Below are 24703 nucleotides of genomic sequence, written 5' to 3'. Positions count from 1 at the left end.
ATCTAATCTCTTCAAAATCCTGTACAGTAATTTTACCCCAGCAGTCCTTCAGTGTTTCTGAAAAACAGTTTCAGATGGAACCGTTTGTGACAAATTTAAGGTTTGACTATTTTAGGAAGTTATTTCCATCATTAAGAAATTCTCAGGATTGATAGAAACTTTAAAGGTTATATGGTCCAACCTCTGCTAAAGTTCGGGATCCCTCCCCCACACACACGTATTGCATCCCGTCTGTTTTCTAGTGCAACACCTCTAGTAATGGGTCCTTGCCTCCCAAAACCACCTATTTCGTCTGTATGAACAACCTGACCTGATCTTTAGAAAGCTCTTCCTTCTAATGACTATAAATCTCTTCCTACCCCTTTGGACCACAGAGGACAAATCTAAAGCCTCTTTAATAAGATAGCCCTTTACTGTGTGAAGGAAGTTTTCTGTGTGGTCCTGCCTTCCTCCCCATACCCTCTCATCTTTGCCTGGTGAAAATGCGAGTTCTGTATGCAGAATCAAGTGTGGTTTGTTCTGGGGGGTGGGGGGATAAATAGCTCCTTTCTCTTTTTCTAAATACAGCCAAATCTCGTGTTAGATGGCAGATTGTCATACCACACTCTTGAAACCTGTGGAGCTTCCCATTAGCTGAAATCCCCATCATTCACTCACGCTACTGCTGAACCAACATCTCTTCCATTCTTTGTTGGTTCTTTTGGTTTCTTGACACAAATAGGAGGATGGGAATGGAATGAGTTTTGTTAAACAGTTGTTACATACTTGTCTATGTTACATCTTATCATGTTAGAATTAGTCCTTTGCTGTAATTTGTAAGGATTTTGGGGGGGATGCTAATTTGATTATTTCATCCAGTTTTATGCCATTTGCATGTTTTATCAACCATGAACTCTGTACCTTTTTTAATCACTGAAAATATGGAAGAAAGAACTGTGGTTAGAGCACGGAGCTCAGCAGTAATAACCAGCATCCTGCAAGCCCCCTAAACTAGGTGTATCATAAATTGAACTCACTAATAGAAGTTAGTTGTTAAACTTCACAGTCTGTATTCAAATCTGTGTGCTGCTTCTTGCTAGCTGCAGAATTTGGGAGCAATAAGCTTTTCTTTTTTCAAGTTGTTTTCTTCTAAGGGAGTTGTAAGGATCAAATGAGATAACATATATGTAAAGAGTTTAGCACAGAGGGCTTAATAAATGTTAGCTTTTACAATATTGATAATGTAACTGAGCAGTTGTTAAGCTGGTTATGTGCATCCTTAAGTACACATAGACTGTTACACAAGGATCACATACATGCGTGGATAATTTAGGGGAATTGCTTTCTCATGCCTAGTCCTATATTGTACTCTTGGGCTGCCTGAGAACAGCGTTCCCCAAGCAGTTTCTGTTCCTTTCTCCCTTTGCACAATCGCCCATCTCCTGATTTGCAGATCAAAGGCCTGGGACCGCAAACCTCATTTCCAGACAGTGTTGTAATTCACATCTAAGTATCTAAGCTCACATGACTCTGGTCAGATCACAGAATTGGGCATGGATGGAGGATAGGAGTGGGGGAGTGCAGGAATAGAAAAGGTCCCCCCTCCACCTTGATCATCTGATCTTTGCCCACTCAGACATACGGTTAACTATCGAAGAAAGGTGAGACCTAAGGCTGCTATTGCTGTTCTTGGTCAAGCCACATCGACTCTTCTAGGAGTTTATAAGCATTTTTGGCTTGTTCTAGAATCCCCAGTAGGATCATGGCACACTCACTAGAACAGGAAGAATTTATTTATCAAATATTTAAGGTTTGCTTTTAATGTGCCAGGTACTTGGTGTAAGCTACCTCATCTCCTCACAGTTACCCCACAAGGCAGGTATCTTTGTCCTCCATTTTACAACAGAGGAAACAGAAGCCCAGAGAGAAGTTCGTCATTCACAAAGTTAGTAAGTGGCAAAGCTAGGATTTAATAAGCTTTTTGGTTCCAGAGCCCTTGCATTTTCCATAATACCACGCTGCCTCCAAACTCTAGTTGGCCAACTCTGCTTTCTTCTTCTTTTAAAAAAAGGAGTATAACCTTTAGCTCTTCAGTGTCCGGTACTCGTTCTTGCTAAAATCTTACCATGGCACTGGCCCTCCAGGCCTCTCTCTCCCTTTGCTGGGTGTGCTCACCGGGCTTCAGCAGGAGCGGGCACTCCTGCAGAGCGCAGGAGCCCTGGAGAGGACCTGCTGCTGTGTCCGGGAGAGCAGCTTCCAAGTACAGTGCTGATCTGTGCCCCTCTCCTGCTGTCTCGTCAGCAGCGCATTTGTTGCTTGGTGTCTGTCCTCTAGCAGTGCCACAGAAACCCTTTCTTGGTTTTTCTTGACGTTTTCTCTTCCGCAAGGCTCAGCTCATTTTGGTTGTTCGCCTTCCTGCAGCTGTTCTTGGAGCTTCGCAGCCCTTGTACCCATCGTCAGTTAAGTGCTCTTCATTCCATCCTTCGTGGAAGTGTCCTCGGGCGGGGATTATTTCAGAGTCACCTGTCTAACTTCTGAATTGTCTCTCTCTTCTCTTTTTATGATCATTTACAAGTAAAAATTGTTTTAATGTTAAAAATTCAGTTAAAGTATAAAACTTGAGCTTTTGAAAGTTTCCAAATACTCTTGACCCACTTTCCCTGATAGAATCTCAAGTCATGGACTCCTGAAGTCTCTTTCTGGCCATCTGATACTTAAGAATAGTATGGTCAATTTCTACTTCTATTGTTGCTACTTGTGTAATGACAAGTAATTCCTTTCTGTTACTATTTTGGTCCAGAATGGCAGTTTTCCCAGGCAGTGCTGAAATATCAGCATTCGAGTTAATAACTTGTCAAGTACTGTACCAGTCAAGTCAAACTTCACACATAATTGTTGGTGTCTGTTCTCATGACTACGGTGTTTTCCTGTGCTCATTTATTGACCTATTAGGGACACGTCTCATATTTGGTTGGTAGACTCTAAGAACCTCAGAAAAATGGCTTCTATATTTTGCCTTTGTCCTCACTGCGTCTGCTTCAACTTGCTTCTATGTGGGGTTCATTAGTCTCAGTGTAGTTGTTGGAAGCAGACTCTGTAGTATCTTCTACCGACTCAACTACTCTTCCTGATGTCTCTTTTCTTTAGACTGGGACACCCTCCACCTAAGTAGTTTTGGTACTGCTCTGAGATCCTGTGTACCCTATTAGTTCATCATTATGATAAAATGTCTTATCCATGTTTTTTAAGGAAAAGATACTGTGACTTACATTTTTACTGAAAACAAATGAAAAGGAATATATTAAGATAAGCCAAAGTTTTAGTGAAAAATACTTAATGAACTTTTGTTAGTAATTTATAGTTCATTGTTCCAACACACCATCCACATACATACGTTCTCTTTAGGAAAAATAATTTCACAATCTTCACTATTTCAGTACAGATTCTAAGTTTTCAGTAATCTTTTTTTACACATAAAATTTGGAGGTCCTATTCTTTCAGCTGAATTAGAAATTATACTTATGAATATTTAAAAAAACCTCATTATCAACCTTAAAATATCAAGCCATTTTTAATTTTATTATTACTCTTCCTCTAGGATTCACCAAAAGCCCAGCTACGCCGGACGATAGAATGTTGTCGGACCAATTTATGTAACCAGTATTTACAACCTACACTGCCCCCTGTTGTCATAGGTAGGTTAGCCAAAAAGGGTGTGATCATGGTTTTCAATAAAATATTTTCTCTGGTTTTTACAATAAGCAAGCTTTCTAGAATTTAACACTACAAATTATTTTTCCCCTTTAATATGTGATAGATAATATGTATACTTCATTGTTTACTTCCCTTGTCAGGTCCATTTTTTGATGGCAGCATTCGGTGGCTGGTTGTGCTCATTTCTATGGCTGTCTGCATAATTGCGATGATCATCTTCTCCAGCTGCTTTTGTTACAAGTAAGATAATTATTTTGATATGAAATATTTTGTTGAATATTAGATACGAGCAATTATTCTTTAAAAGCCAGTGCAGGGGCACCTGGGTGGCTCAGTGGGTTAAAGCCTCTGCCTTCGGCTCAGGTCATGGTCTCAGGGTCCTGGGATCCAGCCCCAGGTTGGGCTCTCTGCTCAGTGGGGAGCCTGTTTACCTTCCTCTCTCTCTGCCTGCCTCTCTGCCTGCTTGTGATCTCTGTCTGTCAAATAAATAAGTAAAATATTAAAAAAAATAAAAGCCAGTGCAAAGAAATTACTGACCTTTGAATATAATTCAGATGCCATTAGCTTATATTCTCTGGTTCTATCTCCTTTAGGTTATAAGCTCCTAACTAGAATATAATTTTCTTAAGGGAAAAGAGAACCTTACTACTAATCAGTTAGTTGAACCCAACTCTACTTCTTGCTTCGTTCATGAGTTCTTACGATTTTTCTTATTTTTAGAATACTGAATGTTGAAAATCTGTCCCAAAAAGCCAACTACATTATCATTCTTAAGTTATTTGTGCCTTCAGAATTGTTTGTGTTTAGTCATGATTTCCCGAAAGAGAAGAGTAATAACAGGAGGGGATAAACTTCAGTAATAAAGCATTTTTTACTGGTATATGGATAGACCGAGAGATCAGTAGAACGGGTTACTAGACCCATAAACAGACCCAAGAATATAAAGAAATTTAGTATATGGTAAAGGGAACATTTCAGACCACTGGGGAAAAGTTGGATAATTCTATAAATGGATTTGTAGTAGGTAGCTGCATGGAAAAAGATAAAGTTTTTTTTTTAAAGATGAAGTTTAAGATGCAGTTTAATCAGTTACCTACATTGGAATAAATTTTACCCAGCTTAGAGCTAGATATATGTAAAATGAAGTGATTAAAGCACTGGAACAAACCATGGAATAATTTTTTAAAAATGATCTCAGAATGTGGAAGCCCTTTCTGAGTCTGACACAAGACTGAAAAGCAAAAAAAAAAAACCACACCCAAGGAAAACAAAACCTTAAAATTTAAAAAAAAAAAATTGTGTCAACGACATAAAAATAAAACTTTACTATGTGGCAGAAACCACCATAAACAGAATACAGTGAAAAATATTGACATCTCATGTTACAGAGAGCTAATTTCTCAAACATGGAGAGCTTTTATAAATCAAAAAGAAAAAAACCTTAGCAGTTCAGTGGGTAAATGAATTATTAACCTAAAAGGAAATACTTATAGCTCTTAAAAGCAAAATAAAAAGATGATTCAAGGGGCGCCTGGGTGGGTCAGTGGGTTAAAGCCTCTGCCTTCAGCTTAGGTCATGATCCTGGGGGTCCTGGAATTGAGCCCCACATTGGGCTCTCTGCTCAGCAGGGAGCCTGCTTCCCCCACTCTCTGCCTCCCTCTCTGCCTTCTTGTGATCTCTCTATGTGAAATAAATAAATAAAATCTTTTTTAAAAAATGACTCAAGAATACTCAGAATATGAAAAATATAAAGTCATACTGAGATACTGTTTTTCACGTTATACTGGCAAAAATCTTAGAGACAGGTTGAGCATACTTACTGTTGCTGCCTCCAGCAAAAAAACACAAGCAGTAAAGAGTTTTTAATTTCTTTGTCCAAGTAGGTTGAGGAGAACAAGAGAAAACAGCAAAAAACTTTGGAACTTGTGAAGCTTTTGGATGAGTAGTAAATGACTTTGCAGATCTAAAAAATCAGACACCTAGGCTAGAATTTTAAGAAAGTAGCAACCAGTTTATATCCTAGAATTCTCCAAGAAGCTCAAGAATTGGCAGTACCTGTTATCTCTGGAAGTAAAGTTGAGAGTGGCAGTAAAACCAAGAGGATTGCTTGAAAATTTATTTTTAGAAAGTCAGATGCTCTGTGTGTTATGTAATACTGCATTAAGAAATCACTTCCAAACACAGTGGCTTAAAACAGCAATTATTATCTCTCACTGTGGGTCAGAAACTCAGGGGTGACTGTCTGGGTGTCAGGATTTTTCATAATGTCCAGCCAGACGTCAGCAGAGGTTGTGCTCACCCGAAGGCTTTGCCTGGAGCTGGTAGATCACCTTCCAAAATAAAGGTAGCTCCCTTCTCAGGCTCACAAATTGGCGGGAAGCTTTAGTTTCTCTGATCTTGAACCTCTCTACAGAGCTGCTTAAGTTTCCTTGCAGTATGAAGCCTGGCTTTTTCCTTCTAGCGTGACCCAAGAGATCAAGGTGGAAACTGCAAATCTATATACAATCTAAACTCAAAAGTTTCACCATCATGGAGCGCCTGGGTGGCTCAGTTGCTAAGTGACTGCCTTCGACTCAGGTCGTGATCCCAGGGTGCTGGGATCGAGCCCTGCATCGGGCTGCCTGCTCAGCAGGAAGCCTGCTTCTCCCTCTCTCACTCTCCCCGCTTGTGTTCCCTCTCCCGCTGTGTCTCTCTCTGTCAGATAAATTTAAAAATCTTAAAAAAAAAAAAAAAAAAAAAAAGTTACACCATCACTTCTGCCACATTCTGTTGGTCACACAGGTCAGGTCAGTCCTGCTGTGTTATGGAAGAGAACTAAACAAGGACATGCTTACTGGGAGTTAAGGGTTGTTGTGGGCCATCTTCGATGGCAAGTACAACAGATGTTGAGATTCATGACTTCTGTTCATCACTTCCCCACCACCTTCCTAACAGAAAGCTAGAAAGTATATTCCCTGGAAAGAACAAAGATAATATTCTTAGCGGTGGCCCCCATTATTGAGGGTGAGGTATTACAGTAAAAATATGGTGATAAAGTGAACATTTACATACTGATTGGTGGGTGCCTCAACTATGCCAGAATGCTGTCAGCCAGGCTTATTCAAATGACAGATGGGAAGAATCTTCTTGGGGAAATCCGTCCAGCCCAAGAGAAGAGACCTAAACCTGCTGACCTCAGTGGGCCCAATGAAACGGCCCAGGCAGTTATCTTACAGTGAAGCCTATAATCAGTAAGCCCCATTCACATACTAATAGCTGCCAATCAGGCAGTGAAACACACTAATCCCCGAAAACCAGGAGACAAATAAAGTGAGCCTTATGATTGCCTACCTTATTGCCCAGAGAGAATTTCTACCTATAGGACACGGGAGAAACCCAGGTGTAGTCCAGGAGGTTCTGACTCCAGGAGATGTAGCTGAGTCTGGAGTACGAATAGCAGTTATGGTTCTTAGGACAGAGTACTGGAAAGGAGAGTGCTTAACAAGGAAAGAACTCTGGATATCTGCACAGGGTTCCTATCAAATATTCAGTGAATCTTGAGCAGCACGCACAAGTGAGGAAACTACGCACAGCTGGGGTTTTGCTTGATAAGACTGAAGAAAACATTGTTGGATGCTCACACAATTCTGGGAATAGTGTCTGTTCCCACCAGCTGTGAGACTTGAAAACTTAATAATTCACAGGACTTTGTTTAGAGTATTCATAGGGGTCTTGGTTCAGTATTGGAAATAATTAGCCCTAGAAGAAACATGACACTGGTCCCACCTCAGAAGGCTTGTCCTGTTTCAAAATAGCTGCATCCTAGAACATAGTTCAAGAATATTTAAAGGAATACAAAAGTACTCAGCACCCAACAAGGTAAAATTCACAATGTCTGTATCCATTCAACAATCACCAGGCATGCAAAAATACAACCAATACAACCAATAATGAAAAATCAAAAACAGCAAGGTAGAATCGATCTAGGTTTTAGAATTAGTAGATGGGGGCATTAAAATAGTTATTACAACTGTATTTTATATGTTCAAAAAGTAAATAGAGACATAGAAGACCCAAATCAAACTTCAGGAAATGAAATAATGTGCTGAGATGAAATGTACACTGGATAAGATTAATGGCAGATTAGCTACTGTAGAAGAAAATAGGATCAGGCATGAAGACACTAAACAAATGGAATGCCTGGGTGGCTCAGTTGTTAAGCATTTGCTTTTGGCTCAGGTCATGATCCCAGGGTGCTGGGATCAAGCCCCGCATCAGGCTCCCTGCTCAGTGGGGAGCCTGCTTCTTCCTCTCACTCTGCTGCTCCCCCTAATTGTGCTCTCTCTCTCTGTCAAATAAATAAAATCTTTTTTAAAAGAAGAAACTAAACTATTAAAAAATGAATTAAGCACCAGTGAGTTGTGGGACTTCAAGCAGCCGTGTGTGTGTGTGTGTGTGTGTGTTGAATAGTGCAGGGGTTAGGGGCACTGACCCCTGTGCAGTCAAAAAGATATTATTTGGCAGAAAGACAACAAGCAGAGGGAGAAGAAGCAGATTTCCCGCTGAGCAGGGAGCCCAGGGCTCAATCCCAGGACCCTAAGATCGTGACCTGAGCTGAAGGCAGAGGCTTAACCAACCGAGCTACCCATGCACCTCTTTCCTTGAGCACTTTAAAGATGCTGCTGCTCTGCTTTATGCATTGTTTCCCCTGAAAAGTCACCACCCATTCTTACCTTTCTTCTTCTATACCTAATCTACCCTTTTCCTCTGGCTGCATCTAAGATTTTTTTTTTATTACTGGTTTTGGGCAATTCGATAATGATGTACCTTGGTGTAGGTTTCTTTGAGTTTCTTGTACTTTGGCTCTATGGGTTTACAGTTCTAATTAAATCTGAAAAAAAAAAAATCTTGGTCATTTTTCTTAAAATATTTCGCTCTCTCTTTTTTTAAGAATACAGCATATACTACACACCAGATAAAAAATATGTGATAATCAGGTGTTTGTTTTATTGGTAAGGCTTTCAGTCAACAGCAGGCTATTATTAGTTGCATTTTGGGGGAGTCCGTTATACACAGATTTTTTAAAAAATAGATGAGAGTAGATCTTGGATAAAATTAAAAACAAAGTTCTAGGGCGCCTGGGTGGCTCAGTGAGTTAAAGACTCTGCCTTTAGCTCGGGTCATGATCCCAGGGTTCTGGGATCAAGTCCCATATCGGGCTCTCTGCTCAGCAGGGAGCCTGCTTCCCTTCCTCTCTCTCTGCCTGCCTCTGCTTACTTGTGATCTCTGTCAAATAAATAAGTAAAATCTTATAAAAAAAAAAAAAAAGTTCTAGAAGTTTATAAAGGTGTAGGTGAGTGTGGGAAGGATGGGCTGTCCTATAATGGTTGGGGTTTGTAACTGGTATAACCTTCAAAGAGGAGGTCAGTAGAGCATTCCATCAAAATTCCAAATTCAGTCTAACTTCTAGTAGTTTGCATACAGGTATGCCAGAAACTTTTTTCATTTTAGCCTTATGTAAAACTAGAAACAACGTAAATGTTCCTGGTGAAGAAATGGTTAACTGCAGTACAAGGGACTACTGTTCCACCAGGAAAGGAAAAGGAGGCCCTTTATGTACTGCTTTGGACTGAACACCCGGAGAGGTTGCAAAGTGAAAAAGCAAGATGCAGGACAGTATTTACGGTACACTACCATTTCGGGGGGGGGGGGCAAGAAAAATGGGAGGTGAACAGCAATGTATGTATTTTTACCTAAATAGACATAAATGCTCCTCAGAATATTAACGAAGAAATTGTGGAAATAGTTCCAGTTCCAGGTTTTTTCCAGTTCCTCACTGATGGCACAGGGAAGGGCAGGAGGAAGATTGTTCATTGCGTGTACTTTTGTGCCTTTTAAATTTTAAACCATTTGAGTCAATTACCCATGTAAGATTTTAAAAATAAAGTTCAAAAATGGCTACGTTTATTCGGCTATCCAGAGAGAAAACAAATCTGACTTGACGCTTTCTATAATTTCCATTCTTTACTGTAAGTGCCAAATGGGTTAAAGGACTAAATGAGAGAATCAGAATTTAAACACCCTTAAAACATGCTAATGATGTCAGGGCTGAGAAGATGGTCTTAAGGCATAAAAGCATGTATTTAAAAGAGAGGAAAAATCACCACTGTAAGTGGAATGACAGGATACTAACAGACTGAGAAAAGACTCTTGTAGCATAATTATCAGATTTGGCATCCAGATTACATAAGGAATTCCTAATGAATCATTGAGAAAAAGAGAGAAAACATCCCTGTTGAATAGCAAGAATAGGTACTTCATAGAATAGGCAAAAACTATGATGAGCAGTTCACAGGAAAAAAATGAACTGTAGGAAAAAATATGAACAGTCTAAAAATATGCCAGTTCTAGGTTTGCACTAGAATATGGGGAAATGTACAATGTGATATATTTTATAATATATTAAAAACAATATTATATGTAGTATAATATATAGCATAGTGTATAATATACATAATAGTAATAGTATAGTATATACTATATGTTCTATATATGTTCTGCATATAGTATATACTATAATAGTATAATATATGTTATATATTTCTATAATTATATCAATGCACTTACAATATAAAATATATAAAATATAGTATTATAAAATATAAAATATTTTATGGCATAATATCATTACTATACTTTATAAATTATTCCACTTTGGAGAGCAGTTTAGTGATATCACTAAAATTGAAAGTATGTCTACTTTTGAGGGGCATCTGGATGGCTCATTTGGTTAAGTGACTGCCTTCGGCTTGGGTCATGATCTCAGGGTGCTGGGATCAAGTCCTGCTTAGCAGGGAGCCTGCTTCTTCCTCTTCCACTCTCCCTGCTTGTGCTCTCTATGTCAAATAAATAAATAAAATCTTAAAAAAAAAAAAAAGTATGTGTAACTTCAAGAAATTCTTACACTCTTGCTCAAGAGACTGGCACAAAAATAATTTTTTGTTGTTACAAATAGTAATAACTATTTGTATTAGCAAACTTTCAGAATTAACAAATATGGCCATCAGGGTAAATTTCTAACAAGAACCCAAGGCACCATTTAAATCATTTCTCTGGCAGAATAGTAATGATGGAGACCATGGCTCCCAGACCCAGTCTGGGTTTGGATCCCAGCCTCATCACCTGGTGGTGTCTGACTTGGGACAGATGATGAACCTCTGGGCCATGGTTTTCTCACCTGTAAAACAGGAACAACAGTATTCACCTCTTAGTTTTGTAAAGATGAAGTAAGTCCTAGAACAAGGCCTGACACACTCAGCATCAATAAACATGAGCCCCTGTTTTTAAACATGTATCGATACGGTTAAGTATATAAGGAAGTTTGTGTGTGTGTGTGTGTGTGTGTGTGTGTGTGTGTGTGTGTGTTTTAGAAGGATATCAAGTAAATACAGCATATGCCATTCGAGTCCATTTGTATCCAGAGAAACAGTGTTGTTTATAAATATGTACATCGGTGGTAGATAAATAGGAAGAGGACGTAACAACCTTTCAGGATGGTGTTTGTTTCTCAAAAGTAAAGGAAGGAAATGGAATTAATCAGGGAAGTGGCAGGAGCTTCAAATATTTCTAATGTTTATTTCTTTAAAATAAATATAATGTTAATATTTATTCAGTTTAAATAAATGGTCTACACGTGGGTGGCAGTTAAATCTCTACTTTCCTGTATGTTTGAAATATTTCATAATCTGAAATTGTAAGAAGAGAATCTTCAAAACTGTCAGAATGAGTTCAGAGAACTTATTTGATTGCTTTGCATAAATTCTTTTTCCCTTCTTTAAAATGGAACTATATTCATTGTTCATTTTGACACAACAAAATTCAAAATACTGACAAATTCAAATCAAAATGCTCATGTAAAGGAGAAGGTGAGTAGTCCAGGATCCCTGGAAATAACTGTTATTTAGAACTTGTTCTGTATCTCTTCTGATCTTTTTAGACATATGTAGATATATATAATTTTTAAAAATTATATGGCTAGGATCACACTCTGCATGCTGTTTATTAATGTTTTTTTTTTCACTAGCCAGTGTACTGTAGACATCTTTCCATTTTAGCGTGTACATAGAACTCTACCTCATAAACTCCATTCTTGGACTTGACTTTAACAGAAGAGATATTATCCTGTAAGACTAACTTGGATGTGATCCTATCTGAAGAAAGGATAATGGTATTGACAGCCTCAAGATTTTTCTCACCCTAGAATTTTGTAATTTTGGAATTTTAATGTAGGTTATTTTCTGCTTTTTTAAAAGACATTATTGCAAGAGCATCTCAAGCAGACGTCGTTATAATCGTGATTTGGAACAAGATGAAGCATTTATTCCAGTTGGAGAATCATTAAAAGACCTTATTGACCAGTCACAGAGTTCTGGTAGTGGATCTGGGCTACCTTTATTGGTAAGATAAAATGTCATATGAACATGAATGGTTTATTGGTACAGAATGTATCCTTATATGAGGGTAGGCAGTGTCATTGTTACAGATTAGGGAACGTTACTTAACACATTTTTTCCTTCCTCCTTATTTAAAAAGATGGCTGTAGTCATGCAAGAAGAATCAGTTAAAAATAAGAACTATAAAACAAGAAAAATAGAATAGGCCGGAAGATAGAGCCACAAGCAGTTAGGAGAGAAAATGTGTTCATGCAGTGGTGTGTAAGTGCTAGCGTTAGCTTGCGAGTTTTGCTTTGAACAGCCAACATGAAGAGGGGTCAGGTATAAATTCCTTGCACCTAAGATTAAACTCATTGGTTGAGAGAAGTAGAACTATTTCAAATTAATAAATGCTAGATATCAGACATATTTTTAATTGTTTAATTGCATTTGTTTAAAGTAAATAGACTGTTCTCTAATTTTTAAATTTATTGAATTAAATAATTCTTTGATTGAATTAGAAAAGTAAAAGTAAAACTGTCTTCATGAGGAGACAACATGATTATCTACAAAGAAAAATTTCAAGGATGTTACCATGAAGCTACAACAACCCCCAAGTGAGTTTATCAGGGTGACAGACCATAAAGTCACTCTACAGAAATCATTGAATTTAGTTATACTGGCAATGAGCAGTTAGGAATTAAAATATTAAAAGCAGTATCATTTTAAAATAGCTTCAAAAAAATAAAATATTTTAGAATAAGCTTAACAAAATTTATGTAAGACCTCTGCACTGAAAATTAGAAAACGTTGCCAAAAGAAATTAACAGAGCCCTAAATAAGGTGAGATGTATATCCTGTTTGTGAGTCAGTAGACTCAGTGTTAAAATTTCAGTTGTTGTAAGTTGACCTACAGTTTTCATTCAATCCGGAGCAAACATTTGTAGAAATTGATAAACTAATCTAACATTTATGTGGAAATGCAAAGGACCTGGAAGAGCCAAAACAAAAGAAGAAAGAGGATTCACTACCTGATTTCTGGACCTACTGTAAAGCTACAGTAATCAGTTTAGTGTGGTCCTTGAGGATAAGGATAAATGCATGTGTCAGTGGAAGAGAATGTCCATAGAAATGGACACACATGTCACTTGAGAGAATGAAGTGTAGAAATGGACACAAAATACCACTTGATTGGGGTGGCAGAGTAATTCAGTGGGGAGAAGACAGTCTGTTCCACATGTTATGCAGGGAAGATTGAGCATCCATTTCCCAAAAAGTGTATCACGACCTGTATCTCCAGATATGAAATTACCTTGAAATGGGCCATAGACTTAAATGTAAAATGTAAAGTTAAAGTGTAAAAACCTTTAAAAGAAAATGTTTTAGAAAATCATTGTGACCTTGGGTTAACCAAAGGTTTCTTAGGACACAAAAGGCATGAATCATTTTTTAAGATGATAAATTAGGCTTTCTCAAAATTTGAAATTTTTCCTATTCAAAAGACACTTAAAGGAAAAAAATAAGTCACAAACTGGCAACACAGATCTGAAAGAGTTTGTGTTCGTCTACAATTCAGTAATAAGACAACCCAATTTTTAAAAATGGACAGAAGATTTGAACAGATACGTCCCAAAATAAGAGAAAGGAATGGCAGATAAGCACATGAAAAGGCAGGAAAAAGCAAATTAACATCAAAGCAAGACACTGCACATCCACTAGTGTGACTAAGACTGAGAATATTATGTGCGGAAAAGAATATAGATCAGCTGGTGATGCAACATGGGGGCTTAAGTGGGTAGGAGAAGAATCAATGAAACAAGATGGGATTGGGAGGGAGACAAACCATAAGTGACTCTTAATCTCACAAAACAAACTGAGGGTTGCTGGGGGGAGGGGGGTTGGGAGAAGGGGGGGTGGGTTATGGACATTGGGGAGGGTATGTGCTTTGGTGAGTGCTGTGAAGTGTGTAAACCTGGCGATTCACAGACCTGTACCCCTGGGGATAAAAATTTTAAAAATTAATTAATTAATTAATAAAAAAAAGAATATAGATCAGCTAGAAATCTCATATATTGCTGATTGAAATGAAAACATTTCAGGCACTTTGGGAAGCTGATTGACAGTTGACTAAAAGGTGAAGCGCATACAATGTGTGTGTGTGTGTGTGTGTGTGTGTGTGTGTGTGTGTGTGTATGAAAATAAATTACCATGAAGCAGTTCTTCCGCGAAGTATTTACAGAGGAGATCTGCACTCATCCAGTGGAACATTCCTCATCAATAAAAAACTACTGATACAGGCAACAACAGTACAGATGAATTTTGAAGTGTTTTATGCTAAGCGAAAAAAGCTAGGCGCAAAAGACTACATATTGTATGTTTTCATTTATGTGATATTCTAGAAAAGATAAAAAGTTGTAGGGAAAGAAAACAGATCAGTGATGCCACGGCCTGGGGGTGGATGGGGAGGGGATTGACTTAAAGAGGCAAGAAGGAAATTTATTGGGTGATGGAAACCTTCTGTATCTTAATTGTGGTGTTGGTGGTTACATGACTGTGTACACTTACCTAAACGCAATTGTCAAAAAGAGTGGATTTTGTTATATGTAACTTATACCTCAATAATCCTTTCCTTAAAAGTTACAGAAGGATTCAGAAATAAGTGATACATAAAGTCAGTCAGTTTAGGTATGCACAAAAGCTAGTTCATTTTAACTGCATTTCCAACCTGGACCTTGGGGTTCTTTTTAATTTAGAATGGCTGCTATTGGTTCTGAAAATGAAAAGTAGCAATTAATGTGTGTCTCTGAGTCAACAAAAATTAATGAAAGCGCTTACTACATTTCGGTGTTCCCCTAAACAAGTCCCTATATTCTGTGAGTAGGAAGGAATAGAATTCAAACAAATCCATATATAAATAATAATAAAATTATAATTGTGATAAGTGCAGCAGCTGAAAGATATATGTGTGCTATGAAGGTGTTCCACAGTGAAACAACCCTCTTTTTTTTTTTTTTTTAATTTTTTATGAGAAACAACCCTCTTAAGTAACGGAAACTGCACATGCCAAAAGACCCTGAGACAGGAATATGCACGAGTGAATTGTAAAAGCTGAAATAAGGTGAATAAGAAGGGTGAGGGCAGGTCATGATAGCAAACGATGAGGCTGGAGAGTCAGGTAGGGGCCAGATCATGGATGGTCTTAATGAATTGAGTGGAAATTTTTTTTTTTTTTAAAGATTTTATTTATTTGACAGACAGAGATCACAAGCAGGCTTCCTGCTGAGCAGAGAGCCCGACACAGGACTCAATCCCAGGACCCTGGGATCACGACCCAAGCCAAAGGCAGAGGCTTTAACCCACTGAGTCACCCAGGCACCCTTGAGTGGAAGATTTTTAACTATCATTTAAATCTTGCTGCATAGTAAAGCACTCCTAAGTTTAGTGGCTTGAAGCAACAAACATTTATTATTTCTCATGATTCTGTGGGTCTGCTGGGCAGTTCCTTTTCTGGCCTGCTCAGCTAGAGTTAGATGGTATAGTTCACGGACATGGCCGGTGGCTCCCAGGGTTTCATTCACCCGTCACAGAGTTCTCCAGAACAGCAAGAAAGGGCAGGCCCCAGAGCACAAACACTTTTCAGGTCTCCACTTGAATCACATTTGCTGTCGTTCCATTGGCAAAAACAAATCCTGTGTCCACGCCCAGAGTCTGCAGAGGAGACTACCCAAGGGTGTGTGGACTGAGACTGGGAGTGGAAGTATGTCAGCCATTTCTGCAAACAGTCTGTCACGTTGACTAACCCGTTAATGTGCGATTTCACAATATATTTTATGTTGTTTCATCTTCTTTTAAATCCTTTATAAATTTTACCGTTGGGGTGTTTTGGTTGTACATCCCGTCCTTTTTGATGGGACAGGCCATGGGCCACACTTTCTCGGTCTCAGCAGGTTCTTTTCATCAAGAACGGCACAAACATTTTGCTTTTCTCTGTGAAGGTTCAGCGAACTATTGCCAAACAGATTCAGATGGTTCGGCAAGTTGGTAAAGGCCGGTACGGAGAAGTGTGGATGGGCAAATGGCGTGGTGAAAAGGTGGCAGTCAAAGTGTTTTTTACCACCGAAGAAGCTAGCTGGTTTCGAGAAACGGAAATCTATCAGACTGTGCTGATGCGCCATGAAAACATACTTGGTGGGTACATGTTTGGTTTTGGCCGATCCCATATTCCAACAGGGTTAGTGGGGTGCAGTGGAAGCCGCCACACAGGCTGTGAAAACATACATGAATTCCATTATGTGCATCTGGCTCAAGGAAACCCAAGAGAATACACAGTTTAAATACAAAACAATCCTGCATGCCCACCAACGTTTGGTTTACTCTCCAGCTAGGAAAACAATAGGGAGTTTCAAATTGGAAGTAGTACTACTTTATTGGACTTACTCCTAGAGTAACACAGCCCAAGTTTTTTAAAGGTAATTTAAGCAATTTTCTAATGTAACTTTAACTATACATGCATTTTGCCTTTTATAAACTGAATGCCCCTCCCCACTTTCTTTATAAAACAGAAAAATAATTAGGTATGATCTGATCAGTAGAGTACAGAAACTCCTCTAGCTTCCCTGACTTTTCAGCTGCTGCTTCCCTACCCTTTAATTTAGAGAGTGCATAGCACATTGCCACAAGTATTCCAGACACTTAACTGTTAGTTTCCTAAGGGCTGTCACAACAAATTACAACAAACTGGGTGGCTTAAAACAACAGAAATTTATTTTCCCGGAGTTATGGAAGCCAGTAGTTTTTTTGTTTGTTTGTTTGTTTGTTTTAATATTTTATTTATCCGACAGACAGGGATCACAAGTAGGCAGAGCGGCAGGCAGAGAGAGAGAGGAGGAAGCAGGCTCCCTGCTGAGCAGAGAGCCCGATGCGATGCGGGGCTCGATCCCAGGACCCTGAGATCATGACCTGAGCCAAAGGCAGCGGCTTAACCCACTGAGCCACCCAGGCGCCCCCGGAAGCCAGTAGTTTAAAAGGAGGGTGTCAGCAGGGCCATGCTCTCTGAAGGCTCTAGGAGAGGCCCCTTCCTTACCTCCTCCCCCCAGCTTCTGGTGACTGCCAGCAACTTTGGGCACTTCTTGGCTTGGAGATAACACTCTTACTCTCTGTTGTCCCATGGCCCTTACCCCTTTATGTCCACATTCCCCTTTTGTAAGGATATAGGTCATTGAATCAGGACCCACCCTAATCTAGTATTGACTTCCTCTGAACTTGGTTCTATCTACAAAGACCCTACTCCAAAGAAGGTCACATATACAGGTACCAAGTGAACATGAATTGGCATGGTATGGGAGGAACGCATTATTCAACCCAGCAATTACTGACCTTCTTCTGAAGGGAAAAGGGACAAAGTATCATGGCCCTGCTTATCAGTGAGCCAGATAGAAATGCAGATGTGCTGAGGCTTGATGGGCAAATGGCGCCTGGCTTAGGAACAAACTTGTGGTTGAACATTTTAACTCTCTTTAATGTGTTCACTTTTCAGTTTGAAATTGAAAGTTTTTCCACCTTCCATTGTGCTTAGAGAATCATGGAGATGGACAGCATTTCCCCAGGCTATTTTCTGATACATGATTTTTTTCTTAGACATATGATTGTCATTTTCATGATTATCATTAAGATTATTTCAAATATACTGCAGAAATGTAGAGTTGTCTGTGTAAATGGCAGGAAAGAATGGTACACATTCAAGAGATATTGTTAGGCAAATTAAATTTTTATTATCTATACAAGATACCAAAGTTATTTTCAGTATCCTGAATTAGCATTCAATATTCTTCTTGCCCATCTCTGGTAACTAACCCTTTAAATCCATTAATTGAACAGGTTTCATAGCAGCAGACATTAAAGGTACAGGTTCCTGGACTCAGCTCTATTTGATTACTGATTACCATGAAAATGGATCCCTCTATGATTTCCTGAAATGTGCCACACTAGACACCAGAGCCCTGCTCAAGCTGGCTTATTCGGCTGCCTGTGGTCTGTGCCATCTCCACACAGAAATTTATGGCACCCAAGGAAAGCCTGCAATAGCTCATCGAGACCTAAAAAGCAAAAACATCCTCATTAAGAGAAATGGAAGTTGCTGTATCGCTGACCTGGGCCTTGCTGTCAAATTCAACAGGTAAGCGGTTCTTTGCCTACTGTTTTGAAATTGTTGGACTCTCCAAAAGATATTTGCCTATTTGGATTCAGGATAGTGGAATTCCAAACATGGTTTTGGACTTATCTGGTTATAAAAATAAATAGTTGGGATTTTTTGTCTTGGTATTTGTTTTTCTGTTTTTTAGGGTTTTTGTGTTTTGTTTTGTTTTTTACAAAAATTGCATCCTACTCTACATAATTCTTGATTTCCTGCTTTTTATTGTCTTAGACATCATTCTATTGTAATTTATGTAGATTTGCTTCATTCTTTGAAACAGTGTTGATGCAATTTTCCATTATGTGGATCTTCTGTGACCCAACTGATGGGCATTAAAGTTGTCTCTATTATTTGAAAAATGCCTTAATACACGTTGTATTTTACCTATATGTAATATCCTTGACTGCTTGTGTAAGTATTTGTTCGTGGTGGATTCCTAGAGAAGGGGCTACACAGAGTATGTGCCTGTTAAAGTCCAGTATAATTGCAAGCTCTCCCTTAAGGAAGCGTTCATGAGTTTACACTCCCATAAACAGAGATAGAAGTATGCGTTTCTCCATCACCACTTGAAATTGTTGATATTTTTTATATAGAATTATCAAATTTTTAGGAAACCATTGAAGCTTTTATAATACTTTTAAAACTCAAGGATACAGCAGCCATGAAATGAATTTCAGAATTCATTTCAGGTTATAAAATAAAAGTACTTCGCTAGCTGTTACACTGTTCTGGTCCTGTTGTTCTTTATTGTTGTGGTCCTCATTGGCTCAAATACTCATCAGGTATTGTTTAAGAAAATCTAAAATACATTACATTAATCTTGGCTTCAAAGTAGTTTCCAGAACCTGCCAGAATTGGGGGCCTAAGTAACAAAGCATTTATGTCTTCCAACTCTAAAATTTAGTCCAAAAATTGAAAAACTAGTAAACGCCATTTATTACTGATTGTCAACATGATTATGTAAACATTACTGGCAACAGAACTAAGTTGGTTGGACCCAAAAAGAAAATGTAATCCTGTGTCACAAAGGCAGAGTTTATCATATGAGAAGAGTAAAGGCAGTGATTCCTCTCAATTTAGTTTTACATTTGCTTGTTCTGGGACATAATTATCTACTGTGCTTTCTTCTTTTCAGTACCGTCTTTTTTCTTAAGAGGCACTAAACATGTCTGGTGACAGAACTTGAACTGATATGAGGTGTTTACTGTCTTTATCCAGGATAATATAAATATTCATCCTTAGCTTTTCACTGCAAACAGTAATGATTCTGATTAGGTGCTGTCCCGGACCCTGCTCTGGGGTGTTGTGTAATCTGTAACATATATTAAAGAGTATATTACTTTTCTAAAATCTGGGAAATGCTAAATTTTAAGATCTTATCTGGTCCCAGAGAATTCGGTTAAGGGAATGTTGAGATATAAAATTGGTAAGTAGGTAGGTAGGTAGATTTTTTTTTTAAATTTAATTTTTTTATATATTTATGTGGTGTGTGTGTGTGTGTGTACACATGGAAGGAAGAATCTGACTTACAAAATGAGACAAAAATACAAGATAAACTGTTCTGTTCCTGGCCCTCAACCTGAACACTGTCTTCTCTTTCAGCGACACAAATGAAGTTGACGTACCCTTGAATACCAGGGTGGGTACCAAACGCTACATGGCTCCGGAAGTGCTAGATGAGAGCTTGAATAAAAACCATTTCCAGCCCTACATAATGGCCGACATCTATAGCTTTGGCCTGATTATTTGGGAAATGGCTCGTCGTTGTATCACAGGAGGTAAGAATTCAGGTAGTGGGTTGTATCCTCATTATTCACAGCTCCATTTATATGACTTAGATGTCACATATGTCAGGGATCCCCAAGGCCACTCCCAGGTTCTGTGATTTCACTACAAGGACATAGAGGTCTCAGCATATCATTGTCCTCACAGCTAAGATTTATTACAGTGCGAGGATACAGATACAATCACCCAAGGGAAATGGTGCATGGAGCAAAGTTCAGAGGAAATCAGGTACAAGCTTCCAGAAGTCCTCTCCCAGTGGAGTCACAACAGGATGTGCTTCAGTCCTCCAGGAGTGAGTTATGACATGTGAAATATTGTCATCCAGGAAAGTTCATTAGAGACCTAGTAACCAAAGATATTTTTGGAGGCTGGTCACGTGGGCACCCTCCACCTAGCATGTACCAGAATTCCAGACCCCTAGAAGGAGAGCAGGTGTTCAGCATAAACCATATTGTTTGTACAGATAGTCTAGGCACAACAGTGAGTGACCCTTATCATTTAGGGAAAGTATTATAGGAGTGTGTAGGTAAGTGCCCAGCAAGTTCCCAGATACCGGCCCAGTGCCAACCCTGCAAGCAGGCCTTTTCAAAGAATAGCACTCTCCAGCCTGCTGTGTTACCTCTTTTCTGCATATCATGTTGTCTTTCTACTGCAGAACGAAGTAAGGCAAAATAAAAAACAAAAACCACATTCATTAGTAAGAACAATTATGTATATAAGTAATCAAATTAAAAATTGAAGGGGCACCTGGGTGGCTCAGTCAGGTAAGTGACTGACTCTTGGTTTCAGCTCAGGTCATGAGCTGGTTGGGAGATTAGACCCCACATCTGGCTCCATGCTGAGCATGGAGCTTAAGATTCTCCCTCTCCCTCTGCCCCTCCCTGGCTTGCTTGCTCTCTTGTGTATGCGCGCATGCAAAATAAATAAATAAATAATTGATGGTAAACGAGCACTTCACCTTACTTTCCCCAAGGGATATAGGTAGGTCCACAGGTATGATGGGGACCGTGATGGAGGTAGAGGAAATAGGCACAGAAAAAAGAGAAGAAAACACATTTACTATTAAAAGTGAATCATTTGCTCTATAGTTCTCTTCTTTATTTAGGAATCCATTTTAACTCTCATAGTTCAGTAAGAGGTGCGGAGTAGCTTGATACATTTTGTCCAGCCATTTTTGTGCCCACTGTGCTTTCTCACTCCCTGCAGGGATAGTAGAAGAGTACCAGTTGCCATATTACAATATGGTGCCCAATGATCCATCATACGAAGATATGCGTGAGGTTGTGTGTGTCAAACGTTTGCGGCCAATTGTGTCCAATCGGTGGAACAGTGATGAAGTAAGTGGAGCTCCATCCCCTGGGGAAGTGATTGGTAAGTGTTGTCAAAGATCTTTATGTGCTCACTGCATTCTCTTTGCTTTTCAGTGTCTACGAGCAGTTCTGAAGCTCATGTCAGAATGCTGGGCCCACAATCCAGCCTCCAGACTTACAGCTCTGAGAATCAAGAAGACCCTTGCCAAGATGGTTGAATCCCAAGATGTAAAGATTTGACAGCGAAACAAGCATGAGGAGAAATTCTAGATTGCAAGAACTGTTTTCACCCGAGGAACGGGTGGAATTAGAGTAGAATAAGGATGCTAACTTGGTTCTCAGACTCTTTCCTCACTACACCTTCACAGGCTGCTAATATTAAACCTTTCAGTACTCTGTAGAATAACAAGCTGGGAACTTCTAAACACTTCGTTCTTTATATATGGACAGCTTTATTTTAAAATTGTGGTTTTTGATGCCTTTTTTTTTTTTATTGGGTTTTTATGAACTGCATCAAGGCTTCGATCCTGATTATTAATGTCTCCAGTTAAACTCTGGGTACTGAATTTCCTGTTCATAAAATGGTGCTTTCTGTGAAAGCCTTAAGAAGATAAATGAATTCAGCAGAGATGGAGAAGTACACATTTTTGCCTTCTACCTGAGGAAAATTAATCTGTTTGTGTTCTGCCTTTGTAAACAGCCTATGGATTATGATCTGTTCGGGGTACTACTTAGTTTATGGTAGTTTGTCATGCTTTGATATTGTTGGTGTATGTATGCGCACACATGCACACACCAGGATTCCTCTGCTGCCGTTTGAATTAGAAGGAAATAATTTGTGAATGCACAGGAAGATGTTGGTGGCTGTTGGTTTTGTGCTTTAAAAAATGCATTATCTGACCAAGATTCTCCAATCACATAAAAGCCATTTATTTACCTTGCAAGTGAGCTAGCTTCTCTGCCAACTTGATATTTTAACATAAAGGCCAAAAGAAGTTTAAAGTGTCTGTAAATTTGGACTGTTTTCCTTTCATCGCCATCTTTTTCTTCCTTCTTTCCTTCCTCTCTTCTCCCCTCTCCTCTCCCCCCACCTCCCTTCCTCCCTTCCTTCTCTTTCTTTTTCTTTTTGGTAATTCTTTCTTTTGTCATGAAAAGCATCTTATCCAAAGTTGGAACTTCCGATGCCATGAACCTTCTAAAGAAAACACTTCTTATTGAAGTGAATTACTAATTACTGCATTTGATAGCAATGTAAGTGCCTATAATCGTGTTCTATATTCTTTATTCTCAGTAACTTTTAAAAGGGAAGTTATTTATATTTTGTGTGTAATATGCTTTATTTGCAAAACACCTTCTTTACAACCCATATTTTATATATGTACACACATTGATACTGTAGAACCGGCTCTCATGTGTACCTCATATCCCATTCTTAAGGGAAGAAAATGAAAAGATCATCAGAAAAAAATGTTATAAAGTATAAGTACTTACAAATTGTCAGAATTAATGCATTCAGAGGAGTATATCAAATCTGGGCTCAGGCATATACTTTCATTAGATGTCATCATCTCAATTTTTCTTTATGAAAGGATCCTCCAGTTAGAAGTTTCTATATCAGAGCTGATATAAACTTATCAACAGCTGTTTGGGGCATTTAAATCATTTGAAATTTTTGGTTTTATGATTTCTGTTCCATAACTTGTGAAGACAATGAAGAGTCAGGCAAAAAAGTTCAGTATCTATTCATTACCTGTATTTATACCATATAGCTGTTATTCAATAAAATGCTACATATTTTATGGATGCCATGTTATCCCAAGGAATAATTCTGATTTACTTAAACTTACACTTCTCCAATGCCTTCTAAATATTGTCTTATCCTGAGCGAAGAACTCATAGGTGCATAAAGTGAAGCAGTTTTCTTTGAATGTAACATAAAATAAATGTGATTATATCACAACATAGTTAAAAATCTTTAAAGGGGAGGAATCAGAGTGTGTACCATCCATTACCAAAAGCCTGACTGGCATTTAAGGATGAAACTCTTAACGGTATTTACAAATCAAACTTCACAGTTTTGAAATCTGCTTTCATGGTCTTTGACTAAGTTTAGTAATTTTCATCTAACATAATTAAAGTTTGATGTGTTGAGGAAAATAAGTAAATGTAGATATTGGTAGTACCCAATAACATGTTCTTTCAGAATTTCCTCCCTTATATTGAGAGAGAGTCTAATCCATGTTGCCTTGTGATTTAAGAACACTTCTGAGCTCTGATCTTAATCTAAGGTTTATCTTGCTTTATTTTTTATTGGCCAAATTATAAGTCCTGAACATTATTTGTCAACTTAATAGCAAAGAACATATGTAAAGAAAGGCAAACTCTGTTCTTAGAAATGTTGAAGTAGTATGTGGAAGCAATTACATACGCTCTTCTTGAGTTCAGAGCAAAAATGTAATACAACTTTTAAAAAGAATCCTGTATCTCTTAAACTGGCTCAAGATCAAATTTGATAATAACTTATTCCAGGCAAGATTTTATAAATTAAATCACTTGTGTTTCTTCTCATACATGTTGTTTGGATATATTGCAAACATCTAAAATAATCTCAACAGAAATACTAATAGATTTTTTATTAAAAAAAAAAAAAGATTGTTGCAGCTCTTACACTGTTTAAAGGGGTACTATTTATTTGCGTGGGTCAGGTGTCAAAATAGGGTGGCAGTTCATTCATCATCTTGCCTCAGTGCTATTATGAGAGTCACTGTGAAAACTGCAAAGAACCGACATGTTCAGGAAGACCGAATTAAATCTCGGGCAGCAGCATACAAAGACACATGTAATGATCATCCCATAAGAAAAGTATGTGAATACTGCTTTGCAAAGGATTAAATATTGTAATTTTAGCTCGTGCTCTGTACTATGCTTCCAGTGGAATTATTTAAGCCCTTTTAGTGACCATTGTCCTTGCCCATTTAAAAACTAAAATGTAGTATATATTGTATAAAATGAAAATATCATTATAGCTTAATTAGGGAAGTTGTACATAGACATTGAAAGAACGGTTAAATACAGTTTTATTATGCAATTGTAAAACACCAAAAATACAGATTCATCTTTGATATGTAACACACTAAATGTATTTTGTACAGCATCTGGTTTAAAAGGTGCCTTATTAAGTTTACCATTAATTGCTTTGTTCTATATATAGATTACATCCAATGTATCATTTTTAAGTAAATAACCTTATTTTAGTATACTTTAGTGATGTGTTTTGTGATACTCGGACTGTATTGTGTATCATAAGTCAC

At 38.2% G+C, this 24703-nt stretch overlaps 1 protein-coding gene across 2 annotated transcripts in view; it reads left to right on the top strand.

The window, feature by feature from the left end:
* The window catches only part of BMPR1A (bone morphogenetic protein receptor type 1A), a 140552-nt gene extending 115901 nt beyond the window's left edge, over positions 1-24651 (top strand). For both annotated transcript variants that reach the window (XM_059169703.1, XM_059169704.1), the window contains 8 exons: positions 3578-3674; positions 3834-3933; positions 11985-12129; positions 16100-16292; positions 17982-18279; positions 19900-20075; positions 21289-21419; positions 21507-24651. In XM_059169703.1, coding sequence (XP_059025686.1) covers positions 3578-3674; positions 3834-3933; positions 11985-12129; positions 16100-16292; positions 17982-18279; positions 19900-20075; positions 21289-21419; positions 21507-21632 — 1266 coding nt within the window. In that variant the 3' untranslated portion in view covers positions 21633-24651. The remainder of the gene's footprint in view (positions 1-3577; positions 3675-3833; positions 3934-11984; positions 12130-16099; positions 16293-17981; positions 18280-19899; positions 20076-21288; positions 21420-21506) is intronic.
* Positions 24652-24703: the final 52 nt, after the last annotated feature.

This window comes from Mustela lutreola, chromosome 4 (assembly GCF_030435805.1).
Source record: "Mustela lutreola isolate mMusLut2 chromosome 4, mMusLut2.pri, whole genome shotgun sequence".
Lineage (NCBI taxonomy): Eukaryota > Metazoa > Chordata > Mammalia > Carnivora > Mustelidae > Mustela > Mustela lutreola.
This window is presented reverse-complemented; position numbering and strand designations above follow the sequence as displayed.